Source organism: Myxine glutinosa, chromosome 4, assembly GCF_964187855.1.
Source record: "Myxine glutinosa chromosome 4, kmMyxGlut1.1, whole genome shotgun sequence".
NCBI classification, from domain to species: Eukaryota; Metazoa; Chordata; class Myxini; order Myxiniformes; family Myxinidae; genus Myxine; species Myxine glutinosa.
This window is the reverse complement of record NC_136264.1, coordinates 99,842,150-99,862,682: the sequence shown is the minus strand read 5'-3', so window position 1 is coordinate 99,862,682 and position 20,533 is coordinate 99,842,150. Positions and strand designations below refer to the sequence as shown.

The following is a 20,533-nucleotide window of genomic DNA, read 5'->3' as shown; positions in this document are numbered from 1 at the left end:
TGGTCGGAACTGAATGAAACCACCGAATTTCAAGCTTTCCGATTGGTGAAATTTAACCACTCTGCTTTCCAATTTCAATGTTTGTTTGTTTTTTTTCCTACATGTACCACACTGGCATTGAATGAAAAAATACTTTGAATGAAAAAAAAACATTGAATGAAAAAATACCAAATGTACGTTGGCTGATGCGCAGCTTTGGACTGTGGCCCTCCTCCACCATTGGAGAATGGTAGATATGATGGAGACAATTCCACTACCTTCCGTTCTTCTGTCTCCTACTCGTGCAATACACCCTTCTACTACTTACGATCACAAGCTAATGGTAAGCATTGTATGAGGTATGACCACTGAGAAGTATTACAAGAAGTAATTATTTATTGATACTTTCTGACTTTTGTCACCATTTCTTCAATTACACTAATCCTATAAAAGTCATGTGACATGTTTTATTTTTATGAGGTTTGCATTTTTTTAATGGGGTGGTGTAGCATAAGGTTCTTTCAGATCTTGTGATAGTTTCTGTCAATCCTGCCGTTTGCATTTGAATCCATCACACGGACCTTGTCATAAGAGTTAAACAATGTGCACCTGGACATGTCGCACAACAATTGCTGTTTCCACCTTTGGAGATCCGATGATACCTGTTCATTGCACCACTCCTTCTAAACTGACAACTGATAAAAGGCTTGTTCTGCATAGATAATGTTCCATGGAATGCAAGACTCGACTCCATGCCTTGGTCACAACATCACAGAGTTTCAGCTAAATCCGGGACAGAATATCTGTTGCATCTAATGTGTGGCAAGACTTATGTATAGATGTATGCACAGGAACCCCTTCATTACTTAGCTTTGCATTCCTGGGGAATTTCCTTTTGGACTTTCTTTACGCAGGCCCTTCGGCCAGGAGAAATGTATCGGGTTTATAACATTGTTACTGTTGACACTACTATTTCACTTCATTAATAATTACACAACGAGGCATGTTCAAAGCTTTTTGAATTTATGCTCTCTTCGTCTCTGCATTGTATTCAAGCCACTGGAATTGTCCATCCATGCTACATGGAACTTTATTTGTCCTGTCCACTGGAATTGTCCATCCATGCTACATGGAACTTTATTTGTCCTGTCCACTGGAATTGTCCATCCATGCTACATGGAACTTTATTTGTCCTGTCCACTGGAATTGTCCTGCTCTACATTTTGGGATGGGAAGTTCCACCATTCGACCCCGTAACCGTCTTTTGGATGGGAAGTTCCACCATCGGACCCCATAACCATAATGTCACTGGCAGAGGTACCAGCTGAGCTCGCTGATGTGCAGACTGAACAGAAGGGAACACACTCCTCTTGATTCCCCACAACTTGTCCTCCTCTTCCTGCATCAGGAACACTCTCCTCTCAATGCCCCACCATTTCTTCCTTTTGCTGCATCAGGAACACTCTCCTCTCAATGCCCCCAAACTTTTCCTCCTCTTGCTGCATCAGGAACACTCTCCTCTTGATTCCCCACAACTTGTCCTCCTCTTGCTGAATCAGGAAAACTCTCCTCTGAATGCCCCGCAACTTGGCCTCCTTTTGCTGCATCAGGAACACTCTCCTCTCAATGCCCCACCATTGCTTCCTTTTGCTGCATCAGGAACACTGTCCTCTCAATGCCCCCAAACTTTTCCTCCTCTTGCTGCATCAGGAACACTCTCCTCTTGATTCCACACAAATTGTCCTCCTCTTGCTGCATCAGGAACACTCTTCTCTTGATTCCCCACAAATTGTCCTCCTCTTGCTGCATCAGGAACACTCTCCTCTCAATGCCCCCAAACTTTTCCTCCTCTTGATGCATCAGGAACACTCTCCTCTCAATGCCCCAAAACTTTTCCTCCTCTTGATGCATCAGGAACACTCTCCTCTCAATGCCCCACAACTTGTCCTCCTTTTGCTGCATCAGGAACACTCTCCTCTTGATTCCCCACAAATTGTCCTCTTGCTGCATCAGGAATACTCTCCTCTCAATGCCCCCAAAACTTTTCCTCCTCTTACTGCATCAGGAACACTCTCCTCTCAATGCCCCACAACTTGTCCTCCTTTTGCTGCATCAGGAACACTATCCTCTCAATGCCCCCAAAACTTTTCCTCCTCTTACTGCATCAGGAACACTCTCCTCTCAATGCCCCACAACTTGTCCTCCTTTTGCTGCATCAGGAACACTCTCCTCTCAATGCCCCACAACTTGTCCTCCTCTTGCTGCATCAGGAACACTCTCCTCTTGATTCCCCACAAATTGTCCTCCTCTTGCTGCATCAGGAACACTCTCCTCTTGATTCCCCACAGCTTGTCCTCCTCCTGCTGCACCAGGAACACTCTCCTCTCGATGCCCCATAGCTTGGCATCATCATACCATATCATCTTTCTTCTACTCTAAGGAGAAGAAGAAAGATGAAATGAGATAAATGATGATATAATTATAGGACAGAAAAACCCACCAGCCTGTCATTCCCATCCTTACCTATGATGTTTTCTACCCCATTAACCCCAACTAACTCCTATTTGCAGGTTTCATCCTCTTCTTCTCTTCTCAGTCCCCTGCTTGTTGTATCCACATGAATTCCCACTGTCAGTACATTGCCTTTTTGTCTCCTCCGTCTTCCATGAGCTGGCATTTTGTCTACAAAAGGAGGGTAAAAAGTAAAGGGAAAGAGGAGGAGGGTGGTGGTGAGGAGAGAGGTTGGGGGGAGAGATGGAAGAGGAAAAAGGTGAAGGGTATTTGTACAATTTCTTCAAACATATTTAATATCTGATTGCCCTTTATTGGTCTTTGCTTGGCCTGAGGCATGCCATTGCTTCCCCCCCTCTAACCCCAGCAACTCGATTTGTTTGCAATGAGACGAGCACATGGATCAGTGCAGAGGGGCAGACGGAACTTCCATCCTGCATGCCAGGTATCTATGAATTCTGAAATGCAGCACAAAACACATGACCATAATGGACCATAATCTCCAATGGTGAGATAAAGCTGTAATGAGCATTTTATATTTGTCATAAATATGTCCAATTCCCGTATCAGTTGATGTTTCACATTCACTACCATGAGCAACTCTCACCTCATTCTCATCGCTATTCTTCAGCTTGTGGCCGCCCTTTTCGTTCATTGCACAACATCCAGAAGCGGATTGTAGATGGCCGGGCAGCTGAGCCTGGCGCTTTTCCCTGGCAGGCCCTCATTTTGGCCAGAGAGCGACCAAATGGAGAGCAACGGTTTGGAGGGGGCGCCATTTTGACTTCTCGCTGGCTTCTTACAGCATCGCACTTGTTGCTTCCGCGACAAAAACAGTTTGGACCTCAAAAACCATTGCCCCCATCAGGCCTGGATGTCTTTGTGGGCCTACATGAGATTAGAAAGCGTAGCGAAGCGGTGCGGCCTGTCGTGGAAAGTGTTCATCTTCATGTGGGGTTTGACCACCGCTCATACGATAATGACATTGCACTACTTCGACTGAAAACGCCCATTCCTTTTGGTAGTACCATCATGCCCGTGTGCCTTCCTTTCGGGAATAAACCCTCACATGTTGACGTCACAGTGTTTGGTCCTGCGAGCCTTGTCAACACCACAGTGACTACCATGGCACCAAAGCGGTCACAAACCAAGTCTCATCCCTCGATGAATTTTACAAGTTTGATGAACGATAGTAATTTGAGCGATCATGAAGAAAATGAAACAGAATACGAAGGACCATCGACTCGACGAGAATTGTCAGATGACCTCAGTCCCGGTGACATGGGTGTTGTATCGGGCTGGGGTTCGACCTGGGCAACCTTAAATAGCAGTTGGATAACTTCAGGTACGGAATTCCTACAATATGTGAACTTGCCTGTAGTTAATGAGTCCACGTGCCGTGATGGTTACAGGAAAAATGGCCGCCGAAATTACCGTCTCACCAAAAATATGTTTTGCGCTGGGTATGCCCATGGCGGCCCAGACACCTGCCTTGGAGACAGCGGAGGGGCGTATGTGACTCAAGCTACTGGATTTGATGGGTCGCCCCAGTGGGTTGTCCAGGGACTGGTTTCCTGGGGTTGGCCTGGGGAATGCGGTCGTAAAGGTGTGTTTGGAGTCTACTCACGGGTTGCCAACTATGTCTCCTGGATTAAGGACCAGATACGGCCTTTCGGTGAAGTTGACTCCCTCCCTTATAATGATCCATCGTGAGATTAAGGTTCACGAGTGAGTGTAATCATATTCCCATCGCCTTAAGCCATGTTTTACTTACCTCAGCTCTGTGTTGTAACCACGACAGGCAATTTAAATTGAAATATAATCATTTTACCATTACGTATATACGTGGAGTTATACATGGATTTAGGTAGAACTGACAATGTTAATCATGCGTCAACTTTACTTGGAAGCGAAGAAGCAAAAGTGAGCTGATGTCAAGGAACGCTGCGTCGACAAAGAGTACTCGTAAATTTATAATGTGTTGTCTTTGATTTGTTTTGAAAAGTAAACTATCACAGGTGTCGTATTGCAGTACCTTGTTGTCTCACTCGTGTTTTGCATCGAGGCGTGGGTTGCCTTACATGTGCAGGGCGGCCTGAAAGTTGCGTTACCCCTTCACCCCAGTAAAGCATTCCTTCTTAAATCTTTTACTATACAGGTTTTGTTGTGCAGTACACACAATAATTAATCAGTCATCGTATCTGCATGCGCTCCATCATACAGGTATAATGACTGATTGCCCTCGGCAAAGGAGAGGTCATTGTGTTTGGGTCCGTTTATTACTTGGCAAAATTTTTTTTTTTTTTTTTGACAAGTATGTTGATCGCTCCCGTTTGTGTGTTTGTGTGTTTGTCCGTCCGCTCACTTATACTTGCCTACAGGTCATAATTTTAAACCGATCTTCACGAAACTTCACCAAATAGTAGAGTTTGTGGTCCGACAAAGTCCTATATATTTTTGAGGTCAAAATCCTATATATATTTGAGGTCAAAAGGTCAACATAGGCCAAAGGTTATCCACTTTTTCGAATTTCTAAAATCCTCAATTTTCATCCGATTGACTTCATATTTGAATAGGATTTTCATATCGGCTAACTGAATTCAACGACCAACTATTTTTGAGATCAGCATAGGCCAAAAGGTAAACATAGGCCAAAGGTCAACAACAATTTCAAGTTTCTAAAATCCTCAATTTTCATCTGATTGACTTGAAAATTGAATGGGATTTACATATCAGTTAACTGAATTCAACCACCAACTATTTTTTTGATAAACATAGGTCATAAGGTCAACATAGGCCAAAGGTCAACCACTTTTTTCAAATTTCTAAAATCCTCAACTTTCATCTGACTAACTTGAAATCTGAATAGGATTTGCATATCGGCTTACTGAAACCAACCACCAACTATTTTTGAGGTCAACATAGGCCAAAAGGTCAACGTAGGCCAAATTTCTAAAATTGTCAATTTTCATCAGATTAGCTTAAACTTTGAAGACGATTGGCATATCAGGTCACTGAATTCAACCACTCATTATTTTTTAGGTCAAAAGGATGCTCTACTGAGTGCCATTCTACTTTGTTCTGTTTTGCCAAGTGTTGCTCTTTGAGTGATTTTTCATTTTGTTTGTTTGTCTGTCTGTTTGTCCGCACAGAGCGTGAGTATGCTTTTCTCTGCAACCTTGGTCCGATTGCCAAGACATTTTTACCATGAAAGCATCTCCTCGTGTATAATTTTTAATGATAATTATGATGTCGTAGTCACGTGGTACAGGCATCATCTTGGAAAACCCGAAAAACTTTGCACCACTATATCTCCAAAACCGCTTCATAGGAAAATTGAAACATGGCTCATTGTCAAGTACTTCCCATGGGGGACAACATATATTCATGATGTCGTCATCGGTGCCTTCATTATGACATCATAATTTGACAAGTGGAACGCTTGATCCGATCAGTTTGAAATTTCTTGAGCATGATCTACAGTTCTACACAAAAAATTGTATGGGAGAATTAAATTGATGACATCATCGGTCACGTGGTTCGGCAGCCATATTGGAATGAACATAAATCTACGTCGTAAATAAACCACACAAACACAGCAGAGAATAAAGACCACACAAAAAACACTACGCAAACACTTCCTGGTGAGGGTCTGCAATCTCTGATTTCTATTTCTTGTTAATTATTGTAAGTACTGCGCAATAAAGCCTGTACAGTACTGTATATTGAAAGTGTTTAAGAATGCATGCTTTATTGCGAGGGGTAAAGCGACTTTCAGGCCATCCTGTACATTTCTATTGGTAACTTTATGTAATGCTTTGGTCACTTCTTTTTGTCACATTCTATTTTTCTACACGTTAATTTTATAACTTGTATGTATTCTTTGAACTGATTATAAACTTTATCTATTCAAAACCACCCTGTTGTGAACATTGTTAACTGCATTGTTATGAAAAGTTAATAAAGTTCAAGTGAAACAGTTTGATGATTTAATCATTCTAAATTTACACTCAAAACAGAGAATTACAAACAGATTAGGAAATATAAATTGACCATGAAGATTTTCATCCAATTTGGATCAATAATTTTCTGGTGCAGGTCAAAGAAAGTGAGATTTTTTTTAAAGCAGACATTGTTACATTTATCCGTTGTGAGTTTAAACTGTGAAGGTTCATTTATTGGTCGAATCGCAGGTGCTTTTTTTTTAACTTTCATTTTGACTGAAGAATTGGTGGCTGCAATTCTCATTGGACATGCTAAATATTTTCCTCGAGTCAAGATCCTGGGTAGATCTGGTGATTCATTGGAGATAAGTACTTCGGTGTTCAAAGGCAGAGCGTTACATCATGGATTGCCCCATCCCTCGGATAGATGGTAAACCGGGTGGACGGTTTACTAGCATTATAGACAGCGAAGGCGAAAGATCCCCATGGTCTTTCACGTGGAGTAGGCGAGTTATCAAACTGAACAAATTGCAAATTCCTGCCCAAATCAGATTCAGGCGAACGTCAGGCATGGCCAGCCGGTTCGTGAAAGACTTCGATCAAAACACTACCCCTCACAGACTGCTGACTCCACAAGAAGGTGGGATTTATTGGGACCATTAAAAAGAGTAGTAGCAGCACGTTGCTCCTGCAAGACATCTTGTAATATTTTTGGTAAGACCGGTACCAGAGCCTGATCGGTTCCCTTGTTGTGGAATTTGGCTATGATGTACAGCCTGAAATAACTTTTTACATCTCTGAGACTCTAACATCAATTCAAAAATAGGAAAAGAATGAAGATCAGAATTCTTCACAAACAGACAAAGGGACAATAACAGGGAACGGGTACATGCCACAAGAACATATGGACTGTGAGAACACCGTGCTTATCACGTAGACAAGGCCATGTGGATTATATCTGCGTGCTGCTTCTGTCAAATGTGTTTACTCCAGATTGAGGCAGACTCTGTCAGAGCAGTTTACGTTTTCCCAGAATGCATTGTTGCTGTGATTAACTGGCGCTCTGGCCAGTACGCTGTTGCTATAGAAACTGCGTGGTCTTTGGGAGCCTGCGCCTGCTTCGTGGCGAACTTGCTGTGGGAGGATTTTGGAAATAAGGAGCATGGCAACTAATTTGGACAGAACATCTTTGAAGTATGGTATATTTAAAAAATACAATAATTTCCCTAGCGAAATGCAAGCACCATGCTCGATCAGTTATTTAGCAATCCGACAAGTCTTATGAAAGCGTAAATCTGACGCCAAAGAACCTAGGATGTACAAAAGGATGTACAAAAGGATGTACAAAAGATTTTCTCAATCCCGTAACCGCTCCCCGCACCCTCTGCAGTGTGCGGATCACCACAGAAGCAGCGACCCCAAAAGAAGGCAAGAATCTTTGCCGGAAGCCCAGCGATACGTGGGGCTTGGCCTTGGTTAGCTTCTCTCCAGAAATATGGCCGTCCTTTCTGTGCTGCCTCCCTCCTGGGTGAGTCTCATGATGTACACGTGCAAGCACAACAATCATCGTTTGTTATTCTGAGCAATCATCGGTTTACCATGAATTTTCGGAAATTAACTAAGTGCCTAAAGTCATTTATTGTTGTAGATGATTGTACATTTGTGATTGTACAAAATTGTACTGCACAAAAATGATTGTACAAAAAGGCAGAGTTTCTTAGAATCACACGCAGTACGCAAATTGGCAGACGATGCCCTGATTGATGACTGTGCTTGTCACGCACAGAAAGGAAAGTACATTTCGTGCTGCGGACCTATCGCTGATGATTTTACCACCGAAGTCTGATGTACCTACTGAGTGATTCAAATAGATGGGAGAGAATTGTACAATATGCTTAATATTGATGGTTTAAATTTATTCCAGGCTCTCTTTGGCAGGGAGCCGCTGGTTGTTGACTGCTGCACACTGCTGCTTCCCAAAAGGATCTCCGGTCGACGAACAAGCATTGCAATCCTCAAATATTTACGTCACTCTCGGTGCCATATTATTCACAAAAATACTATAATTCATAACACCAATTGAAGACCTGATTGGAAGAAGTACTTAATTCACATTATTGGGCAAAGTGAGTTACAACTAGGAACTACCATGTCTGTAATAATTTTGCAGTTATTTAATATTTTTAAAATAATTTTTTAAATAATTTTGGTTCCCAAACTCTTTGCAAAATTATTTGAAACTAGCCGAAACCCGTGGAACATCCACGGAAGGGAGGATGTGGTGTATGGATAGAGTGTACCAATATGGATGGCATAGGGGATTTGCTTGTCCGAGTAAGAGTTAGGAAGAAAGATGAGAATGAAGAGTGCGTATATGAACAACGTATTTATTGCAATCTACTTAAATGACAACGCTACGATATACTTTTGAAAAATGAATGGTTTCGTAATAGGAATCGGCATAGTACTCTGGCCACTATGGCCACTCTCAAACGTACTCTGGCCATTTTTTATGAGACTATATGGTGTGGGTTGGATTTGTGTGAACAAAATCAAGAAAAAGGCGACACTTTGTAGAATCCAACTTACACTGTGTATAAAGTGTCACCTCCTGACTTTGTATTTTATATTGTTAGAGACAAAACAAACACTAAATAACATAGCCACATACCAAAAACGTGTATTTTCAATTTTCACTTGTGCAAAAATGCTACTCACAATTACATCGCCTGTGCGTCGGCCTGTGATTGAGCCAGAGAGTTGGCCTGTGAGTCAACTTCCTTTCCAATGTCTGCAAGAGTTGAAATACTGATTGTACATGTGTAAAATTACATGAAAGAAGAACATGCATATCAATAGACGATGCCATTGAAAAGGAGCGCAGCTGTCAATAGAAAAGGATGTCTGACTTATCAATTTGACATTATTGCACAGGAAATGACAAACAAAGAAACAGTTCATTTCCATCGGGTAATATTACGATGAGAGATCAGCCGATACCTTTATTATGTCCATCAGCATCCATGGCACTTAGGAAAAAAAAACGTGGCATCAGCCAGCCGCAGCCAACTATCACGTACCGTCTCGAAGTCAATGCCATCCTTTTATCTCTTCGGATACACCTCACTGATTTCTACCTTATCGTGAACAGGGTAAAGCCTACTTTGATAATCATGAACGGTGGCAGATGCAGGAGCGAAACGTAAGCGTAGGCCTCGGCCCTACCTATCCAGTTGTTGTTTCCGTTGTGTAAGGGGGGAAAAAAACAAACATTTTGGCCTCAGACCTTTGAGAGTACGTCGTTCCGTGAACTTTTTGAACGGGCCTCGTATGCCATGCTTCGTCAACGTTGGGTTGTTTTTAAATGATTTGAAGGATTAACTTAAGCACCGTGAATAGAGCAGATACTGATGGGCTGCTGATCGGTTTCACTTCGTTGTTATCACAGTATATGGAAGAAATTATGGTAAACCCACCTGATGAGGTTAGCGTACACCGCCATCGATGACACCGGCACAAATGGCGGAACAGATGGATTCTTCTTCATCGCATTGCATCGCATTCTCTTCCTGTGAAACTGTTTCATAGAACTGTGTCGTTTATGTACATTTTTAGCCGCGTCGCAGACGCTGCTCATAGAGTGCACTCTGCTGCTGTTGTTACCACGTCTTCTTCTTCTTCTTCTTCTTGTTGTTCTTGCAGAGAAGACAAAACCTCAAAGCTCCACCCATTCTGGGAACCATAGCCCCACCCATTCTGGGAGAGCCTTCATATAAACAAATATCCACCATTTTATTAACTCGCATAGCTTTGAGGCCTGTTTTGTAGGCCCGTGGTGTCTTCCTCTCACACAGTTTTCTTTCAAATCAAATTCGATATATCATTTCATTTTTCACAGTCGCCAACATAGTTTTAGACTCGGTTGAAAAAAAACGGGAAGAAAATGCGATGAAAGTTGCCCTTTATAGAACGAAATGAATTCTCAAAGGCCTGTAACTTCAAGTCCATTGACATTTTTTTTTTTTAAATCGCGGCATGCTCAGTCATACACCGCCTGAAATAACAGACGGGAAAATGCCGAGATATATTAAAAATTCGTCCATTTGATGACAATCGTCACGATGAAATATTTAATTTATACGTCGTCACAATAATGTGGAGAGAGGAGCATAGCTTCGTTCACGTGTCGCCACATACGGGAAATTGCCGAGATATATTTTTTTAAATCGTGGCATGGTCAGTCATACACCGCCCGAAATAAGAGACGGGAAAATGCCGAGATATATATATTTTGTTTAAATCGCGGCATGCTCAGTCATACACCGCCCGAAATAAGAGACGGGAAAATGCCGAGATATATATATTTTGTTTAAATCGCGGCATGCTCAGTCATACACCGCCTGAAATAACAGACGGGAAAATGCCGAGATATATTAAAAATTCGTCCATTTGATGACAATCGTCACGATGAAATATTTAATTTATACGTCGTCCCAATAATGTGGAGAGAGGAGCATAGCTTCGTTCACGTGTCGCCACACCCGGGAAATTGCCGAGATATATTTTTTTCAATCGCGGCATGGTCAATCATACACCGCCTGAAATAACAGACGGGAAAATGCCGAGATATATTAAAAATTCGTCGCCACACACGGGAAATTGCCGAGATATATTTTCACTTTGCACAAAAATAACATCAAGTAATCGAATCAATAGGAATGTCCTGTGCTTATAACATCGACGTTATAGGCACAGCTGCATCTAGGCATTGTGTAACATCGACGCGGCTTTTGTTTTAATTAAAACTTTTTGTACTTGTTATTTTATTACATTCACGTAGTTTCACATTCTTTACTTCGTGGAGCTTCAATCTTTTGTGGTTCAAAAAAATAAAATAAAGATGGATTCTTCTTCATCGCATCGCATTCTCTTCCTGTGAAACTGTTTCTCCATTTCACGTTTCCAAAATCAAAACTTCAAAAACTTCTTCACTTCGATTCGAAAAAACTTCAAACTTCAAAAAACGTTTCCAAAACGTCACTCCATTTAACTTTATTAAAATGACGATAAAGACCATTTGACCATCGCCTTCGCCCAGCAGACGCCAATACGATGGTGTCGTAAGATGGCGTCGTATCGGCCGATAATCGGATGCTTTTGGGTCCCAAAGTCGGCGAATTCAGATTTTTCGAGTATGGCTGTACGTGATAAACAAAGAGCGCGGTTCGTAGATGGAAAATGCATTAGTGCCGTGGGCTTTGGGTCACTGGGTGCGGCGTAAAAGGGATAACAAAGTCGAGTCCTTACGGTATTATTATATAGATACTTCTGCATAGAGTTTGGGAACTCAAACACAAGTTTTTTTTTCTTCTGAAAACCCTTGAAAATCAATCATGGTCTAATTTGAAAGTGGTGTTATTTTGAATTTTTTTGGCAATCACAAAGTGTCAAAAAAGCCCTGAAGTGTCGATTTTGCCAGTGACGTCACACTATGAACTCACCTTGATCCAAATGGCGATTTACATCGAGAACAGTGCATATTGAGCTCAGATTCCGACCGAGATTCCACCGTCATTAGCAACCCTGACGGTTCTCATTTTGAAACTGATTAGTGGGATTTTGACGAAACTATCAGAGACAAAGTTAGGGATGGAAACACTTTCAGGGAAATTATTGAGCCGTATCAGTTTGAGCCTTATATGCGCGCGATTGAGACAAACATGGCGACAATGGAGGTGTTTGTGAAGACGAAAACACCGGTCACATGTTCATTACAGATTGGTAGATTTTGTTTTCTGTTCAATCGATGGTTTATCAGGGATTTTGTCTTAAGTGATAAATCAGTTATATTACTCCAGAAGAAATTCGACACAGCACGGATACGACATAGCATGGACACCGCCCAGGCACAATCGGACACCACCAACAGGTGCTTCTTCTGCTTAATCGTGGCAATGGCGCCCTCTCAATGATGGCGGATAATCACAAGATATATAGCCATCTTTGTTGTTTCATTGCAGTGCTCTGTAAAAATGTTCCGAACACAAAAGCAAGCATCCAGTAGGTCCGATCCACACTCGGGTATTTCAGACAAACCTCGTCCTATTTCTGGCAACCCTCAGATCTTTCGGGCATTTGGGTAGGATTAATCCATCTTGGTTTGTATTATGACAACCACCAAGGACGCATCGACCCGGCATATTTGTACAAAATGGAAAATTATTTGCCATTTGAGTTCAATTGTACCGCGATGTAACTCGTCGACAGTTTGGATTTGGCAGTCAACTCACAAGTGTGACGTCACGGCTAAATGTGAAGAAGAAGAAGTTTTCCACTTTTAATTGCAAAATTATCTACTTTATAAATCGGATATTGGCAAAAGACACAATATCTATTTTGTGGGGTATTAAGGGATAGATAATAGCGTCGAGGTGGTCTGAGGATCTGGGTTCTCCTTTTAAGTACTTCCTCCACTCGGATCTTGAATTGCTAAAACCTCTCTCTTGCTTATCAGTGCTGGATACATATATATATATATATATACACTGTATATGCTCATCAGTCTCCATTAATGATATATGTCAAATTGCAAATGCTACAAATGCTCATTGTTGTGTTGTTATGACAATGGGATTTGTAATTGGGTCACGTTGCAGGTAAATCAGTGACCCCTTGGTTGTTTTACCGCCTCTCCTCTAGTTTCGCTCCCTCTGCTCTCTCTCAGCCCTCTACCGCCCCACCCTTTCCCCCAAGATGCACACGTTCTTTCAGTAACCCCCTTCTGCTAAATTTCATCAATCAAGCTGACTGCACACCTCAATTATGTGCTTTTTGATTCTTCTGTATCTATAACCGCCTTCCATAGCCTGTGCTAGCCCACTATTCCTTCCAGGGCTTCAAGCAGGCAGTTCCTCGCCATCTCATGTCATCTCCCATCCTTACCAACATTCTTTATGATCCCCATTAAGCTTTTTCAAACTCAACCGTCTTACCTACAGTTCGCAGTTCCCAACCTATCTCTCTCCTCTTTTCCTGTTGGTTCATTCCCTTGCTTATTGTGATCAAAAGCTGCCCCGCTTAACGACAGTAAGGATCCTATCCTCCCCCACCTTGCTCTTTCATGAGCCTCGATCTTGTAGAACAAAAGTTATCCAGACTTGTACAATTAAATATGGTTATCTTTCAGATGTTATGATGCATTCACACAATACATGATGAATGGCAAGTGATTTTTTTTATACTATGTTAATTTTGCTCATTAAAAAAGAAAGCATTTCAAAGATCCCAAGGCTTCGTGGAGAGTAGGCGACGTATTGCCAGCACCCTGGCCAAATTCCAAATTCCTGCCCTAACCTTCATCGAGTGTCACACCTGGCCAGCCGCTTCGTGGAAGGTTTGGGCCAAGCCTCCCCTGGCCAACCCCACAAGAACGTGGGAATAATTGTGGCCTTGAAATAAAAAGAAGGAAAGAAAACATTTTGAATTTGTATATTTATTCAGTGAAAAAAAACACTCATAATAATAAAAATTTTCTTCGATTTTTCACAAATAATATAGGATATAATAATTGTATTTCTTCATGCAGGAAAGGCTTCAATATAATAGACTACAAAAGTCTGAATATATATTTCTAAATAGTACATAATTTGACAACTGATGGCAGGAGGATTAAATGGACTGACAGCAATTATCATAAACAAATGCTATGATCATGATTTCAAAAAATTGCATAAAGATTTAGGTTCATGAAAGAGCGACATGACAGAGGGCAAAAATGCAATGTACGCAAAGTGGGGCAAAAATGCAATGTACGCAAAGTGGGGCAGAAATGCAATGTGCACAAAGTGGGGCAAAAATGCAATGTACACAAAGTGGGGCAAAAATGCAATGTACGCAAAGTGGGGCAGAAATGCAATGTACGCAAAGTGGGGCAAAAATGCAATGTATGCAAAGTGGGGCAAAAATGCAATGTATGCAAAGTGGGGCAAAAATGCAATGTGCACAAAGTGGGGCAAAAATGCAATGTAAGCAAAGTGGGACAAAAATGCAATGTATGCAAAGTGGGGCAAAAATGCAATGTATGCAAAGTGGGGACAAGTACAGATACATTCAAAGTACAGCGCCCACATGCCAAATAATTAAATATCCTACAGCGCGGCATTGCCGGGGCGCCTCCGGCGTCTGGCAATACCGCCGTGCAGCTCATAGAGACTCGCTCATAGAGACTCAAACAAAAATTGATTGATTAATTGCATAATTAAAATCAATAAATAGTGATCATAAAATATTTTCTTAATCAATTGGCTTATTGTGTACCTCAACCACCAGTGAGTGCTTCATCCGAAGCTGGAACTTTTTGAAAATAGATTAAATAAGTCATTAATCGAAAAATTAAATAATTAATTGATCAATCAATCAATAAATTAATCGATTAATTGATTAATCAATAAATCAAAAATAGCCTTTACAGCCTCATCACTTGGTCACTGTTGTGTCCAAATATCAGCTTCCTCGCTCAAGCTCAGAGCTCAGAGCTCAGCTCAAGCTCAAAAGGTGACTGCGATATTGCTCAGATGAGAAAGAAAACAAATAAATGATTAATAATGAAAATAGATAAATAAGAATCATAAAATAATTAAATAATTAATCAAAAGCTGATATTTGGACACGATGGTGACCACACTATTTAGCTGTAAAGGCTATTTTTGATTTATTGATGAATCAATTAATTGATTAATTATATAAGTATTCGATTAATGACTTAATTACTTATTTTTAAGTTACAGATTCGGATGAAACTGTGGTGGTTTGGGTATTCTATTAGCCAATTATTGGCTAATAGAATACCCAAACCACCACAGTTTCATCCGAATCTGTAACTTAAAAATAAGTAATTAATTAAGTCATTAATCGAATACTTATATAATTAATCAATTAATTGATTCATCAATAAATCAAAAATAGCCTTTACAGCTAAATCGTGTGGTCACCATCGTGTCCAAATATCAGTTTCCTAGCTCAAAAGGTGCCTGAGATAGTGAGATAATGATACCCAGAAGAGAAAGGAAATAAATAAGTACTTAATTAATCGATAATAATGAGGTAGCTAATCAATTAATTGATTAATCAAAAAATGCAGTTTTTGACAAAGGACTTGCTCACTATTGTGCCGATATTTCAGCTTTCTAGCTCAAAGGATGGCTGAGATATCGCCCGGACAAACAAGAAAACAAGAAACCGGAGTGAAAACTGAGTACTCCCTTACAGCGTGCGTCATTGCCGAGCCCCCTTCGGTGCCCGGTAATGACGTTATGTAGTGCCTGGATGTGGTATAGGAAAGGAGCGGTGTACAACAATGGAGTGGAGGTGTGCAGTGAGATTTTTGGGAGTTAAATGAGAAAGTGGTTACTGTAAGAATGTGTGTATCTTGGAGGAAATGTGGTGGGTCAGAATGCTGAGAGAGCAGCTGGAGCTAGACCAGAGGAGAGTTAGTAAAAACAGAATATCCAATGTGAGAGCAACAGGCCTTGGCTTCAGCCTCCATGTGGGAGATGCTAATAATGTTGAGAGCTTTAAATTCTCCAGAATCCAAGAGAGATACATGTGATGTTGGGGTGCCAACTCAGAGAGGGTAGTAGTCTTTCATTGAGCTACAGACAAAGGCCTTGTAGACTGTGAGTACTTGTGAATTTTCAAGGAATGACTTGGAATAATGGAGCATGTCCATTCTGAACTTGGCTTTGGAGGCCAACTTTGTTATATAGTCAGCCCAGGCGTGGTCATGGCTGTTGGTTGGTGAGGCCGAGAAGTTCAAGAGACCTCTTTCAGGGGCCAACTATGGAAATACATGAATCTTTCTTGTTGCATCACCTGGAAACTGTCAAGCAGTGATAGAATTTGAATCAAACCAAGTTGCTTTCTTTCAATGAGGCGAGGTCGTTCAATCACTCCGTAAATGTGACATATCATTTACCAAGTTTGAATATTTCGTTTGTTTCTTTGTTGTTCCTTCATGCACAGTGCAAATGCATCATTAATGTGTCGACAGATTTTATTTCAAATTAATGTTGTCCAAATGATTTGTACTATAAAGGAAATTGTACCAGCATCATGAGGATATTCAGCAAAAAATTTTTTTATGCCTTCGCCGAAAAAGTCGCCGGAGGCATTATGTTTTCGGGTTGTCCGTACATCCGTCCGTTCGGGCTAAACCTCGTTTTTCTCAGCAACCATATGTCCAATTGAGACGAAACTTTCAGGGTAGGAGTGACACCCAGGCAGAATGTTTTTATGATAATTGTGACGTCATAGGTCACGTGATATGGCAGCCATCTTGGATTAAAAGCAAATAATTAAAAAATATTTCTCAGAAACCGCTGAATGGAAACATTTGAAACTTGGCACATTGTCAAGTACTCCCAATGGGGAACAAAAGCTTCATAATTATGACATCATAGGTGAAGTGGTATACCAGCCAAAAATGTTTTAATCGTATTCCTTATCCTTAAAATCTGAAATTGCATGCACATGATCTACGACCCATTTGTATTGAAATATTAAATTTATGACATCATATGTCACATGGTTTGGCAGCCATTTTGGATTGAAGGAAAATATTAAATAATTATATCTCTGAAACCGCTCACCCTATTGATGCGAAATCTTACAAATATCATCTCACAGCACTGTTGCATATCGTTTGAAAATGATGATGTCATAGGTCACGCGCTTTGGCAGCCAACTTGGATAGAAAAACGAACCTTATTCGATCAACACCAAACTTCACAAACGTGATCCACTACCCATACATATGCAGAGTGATGGCATCTACCCGTTGTGGGACTATGCTGAGGCATATTGGCAACACAGTTGCATTGTTCTAGTTTATGATGAATTGCCTAATTAATGACAAATAATTATTCTATATTTTTAAACAGTGAGCAGCTTGGCTAGTTTGATACTTTTGCTTACCATATCATGTGATCATCTCTCTGTCAAAGAAGTTCAAATGAAGCTTCAACAGCTCAGAATGATTCTGATATGAAGTGCTTTCATGAGTTGTTCCTGGCTTACATATAGCATTATCCATATAATTGTTTCATTATGATGCCATATGCACAAACTTGCAGATGTATCGAGGAATAGTAATCATTCTGCATGTTTGGGTTGGCAGGATAACATGCTTTGTAATTTGCTTGCCGCTTAACTGTCTTGTCTGATTTCACTTTAGGCATAAGTTGCCTTTATCTATACTTGAACTACTTTGTGAGTTGTAAGCACAGATTAGAGCACATCTTACAATTGAAACATTATCACTCTGCAAAAAGATCATAAATTATACGTACATGCATTTTCTTTATGAGCAGCAATTGTAAAAACAATAAACAGTAAATTAATTGTTTTTTTTAGGCAAGCACTACACTTGGCGGCCCACAACGAGTGAAAAAGAATTTGATGTTTCTCGTTTGGTCATACATCCTGACTTCAACCAAGACAGTCTTTCATTCGACCTGGCTCTGATTGAACTGGAAAGCAACGTAATCATGACAGATTACATCATGCCAATCTGCCTTCCCAACTCCAGAATCCATGAACTCACAAAGCCAGGTGTGCTACAGGATATTGCACTGATTGCACAAGCATAATGTGATCAATGCTCCACTGCCTGCCATTGACAAAACTTAACTCGTAATGTCTTAACTTCAAAGTATTGCATGTGTGCAGTGGCGTAGTGATGGTTTGTGTCGCTCAGGGCGAATGTCAAAAATATCGCCGCCTGCAGGCACGGAGTGTCAGAAATTCCAAGTAAAGGAAGAGCTTAAGCTTCCCCAGCGGGCTCAGCAGCAGCGCCCTGGAACCTGTTCAAAATTGGAATATATTTAGTTATGATCTCCTGAGATGATTTGGCTCATTAACTACAAAGAATCCCGAAGAATTCCTATGTTTCTAAACACGCGCCATGTTAAGGTGTATGGAGCAGTTTAATAGGTCCTTCCATGGCATGGTATTCCTATTACAAAATAAATAACAAAAACAATGATAACATTGCAACAAAGCATTTATTAATAATAATACTAATAATATTAACAACAATAATAATATTATTCGTACCATTTGGCAATAATAAAACGAATGTATAATCCCCGCCCTGGTCCAAGCATACCTGGGCTTGGTAAAAGGTAAACTCGTGCTAAAGCAGTAGAGTAGGCAGGTATGGTGCAAGGCCATTAACGAAAACTACATCAAACATGCATGCAGCATGGTGTGGTATTTATATGGCCAAGAGACTGGAGCTGGTGAGACAGAGCAGCAGAGGAAGGAAAGGAAGGAAAGGAAGTTAAGTAACTCACTTGACACGTGATCCTGGCCTCGCTGATTGGGACATACACCGTGAGATATATGGACTTGATCGACGTAATTACATAGCAAACGTCCAACAGTTACACCCCTTCATCCCCTGGAGCCAATGGGCGATCTCCATGTTACCGAGTGCATGTTGTTATGTCGGTGGGGTAGAGTGATATATAGATTCAGGTAGATCTGCATAGGTAGGTGCTCCAATGATCGTGGGTAGAAAGAACCACTTCGATGTACATAAGTCAGGGACCTGTTTAGCCCGAATGTTGGATTAAGGTGTATTTTCGTCCCCATTACAAAGAATGGGGCATGTTATCTAGTTATAGGGATTATGTTAACAACTACCTTGTTAGTCAAACCTCTGTGATCTATTCTTTGTCCCTTATGGCACTGCACACAGACACTAGTCAGGCCCATTAGTACACTAATTAACACATAACAATAAAACTAACCGGAACCCAGATGACGCACTTGGGCTGACAACCCCGTTGGCAGATACACATAGCACAGGCAGGCCGGGAGCCACGCCCAGAAGGACTTGTGATTGGCCAGGGGCGGGGCAAGAAGCTTCCCGCGGATTGGTGGAAGGAAGGCTGAGAGGGAAGCAGAGGACTGATTGGCAGGGCATGCCGATGACGTCAAAGGGCGGACTATGGGTGATATGTGGAGAGCGAAACACAGTGTTGGTGGCCTGCGGGCATTGGTGGACAGAGACAGATGACGTCATGAGGGAACGTTAAAAGTGGAGTAGACCAAGATTTTCTCCCTCTCCACTCTCTCTGCCCTCTTGCGCTGGACCCTCTCTTGCTTTGGACCTTCTCACTCTTGTGCCTGCTTGACGTTCTGGACCTCGGTGCAAGCGATTGTGTGCCGGCATCGTCTCGTTGTTCCCCTGTTCATTTGGACGTAAGGACGAAGAGCTGGGTTCTCCATGCAACCGACGAGCATACAAGCGCGGCTTGCCGCTGGAGCATGCCAAGCCAGGGGCGAGCGAGTCGCCCGGTGAGGCCTGCTTCGCGCCAACGAGTGCGTTTCCCACGCAACGACGCCAAGGCCTCGGATGGTAGTTGGACGATCCCTGACGAGACCACAAGCTGGTTGAGCTAAGTGACACACGGCGCTTTTATTTTCATTTATATTCTTGCTGTTTCTGTGTTTAAGTCTGGTGCGGGAGCGCTCCATTTTGCTTTTAGTTTTATAGTTGGGTTTTTCTTGTCAGCATCCATGGCAATAAAGCCTTTCATTCTTTCATGTACATTTAAAACCCGTGTTTTCGTTTGAGTTATTTTTTGCAGGTCTGAAGACTGCTAGGGGTGAATCGCCCAGGGAAAAGCTTCTTCTTCTTCTTCTCTTTCCACCCCTGCTTCTATATTCGCGGCACTCCCCCTGTGCTTCGCGTATTCGCGTTTTTTAAAAAAAAACAAAAATTCCCTGAGCCGCACAGGCATAACACAGTTCTAAAACTTATCTTCCACAAGCCACGAGCATGATCTGCTTCGAAATTTGCGGCACTGTGCTTTGCGTTTTCACAGTGTTTTTTCGTGGCTGCTATAAGCGAGCTGCTCAGCATGTCCCACCATTCGCACTATAAGCCTAGCTGTTCAGCATATCGCACCATTCACACTATAAAGACACTCCACCGTATCTACCAGCTGCTGCGTAAGAAGTTATCCCCACAAGTTACACAATGAAAATGCTTCACCGCACGTATTACCAGCTGATGAATACGGCATCACCCGCCA

The 20,533-nt window shown here is 41.6% G+C and overlaps 2 protein-coding genes across 2 annotated transcripts in view; both read left to right on the top strand.

Annotated features, from left to right (window-relative positions):
- The window catches only part of LOC137425049 (mannan-binding lectin serine protease 1), a gene marked incomplete at its 5' end in the record, with an annotated part of 114,556 nt that overhangs the window by 71,815 nt on the left and 22,208 nt on the right, over nucleotides 1–20,533 (top strand). Inside the window, 5 exons of the mRNA XM_078775287.1 lie at nucleotides 194–322; nucleotides 2,858–2,935; nucleotides 7,825–7,962; nucleotides 8,373–8,471; nucleotides 17,844–18,041. Of these exons, the coding sequence (XP_078631413.1) occupies nucleotides 194–322; nucleotides 2,858–2,935; nucleotides 7,825–7,962; nucleotides 8,373–8,471; nucleotides 17,844–18,041 (642 nt within the window). The remainder of the gene's footprint in view (nucleotides 1–193; nucleotides 323–2,857; nucleotides 2,936–7,824; nucleotides 7,963–8,372; nucleotides 8,472–17,843; nucleotides 18,042–20,533) is intronic.
- Nucleotides 3,064–6,472, top strand: LOC137425759 (coagulation factor IX-like). Its single transcript, XM_068114490.2, has one exon. It carries the CDS (start codon nucleotides 3,064–3,066, stop codon nucleotides 4,201–4,203), a length of 1,140 nt encoding a protein of 379 aa, XP_067970591.1. The 3' UTR covers nucleotides 4,204–6,472.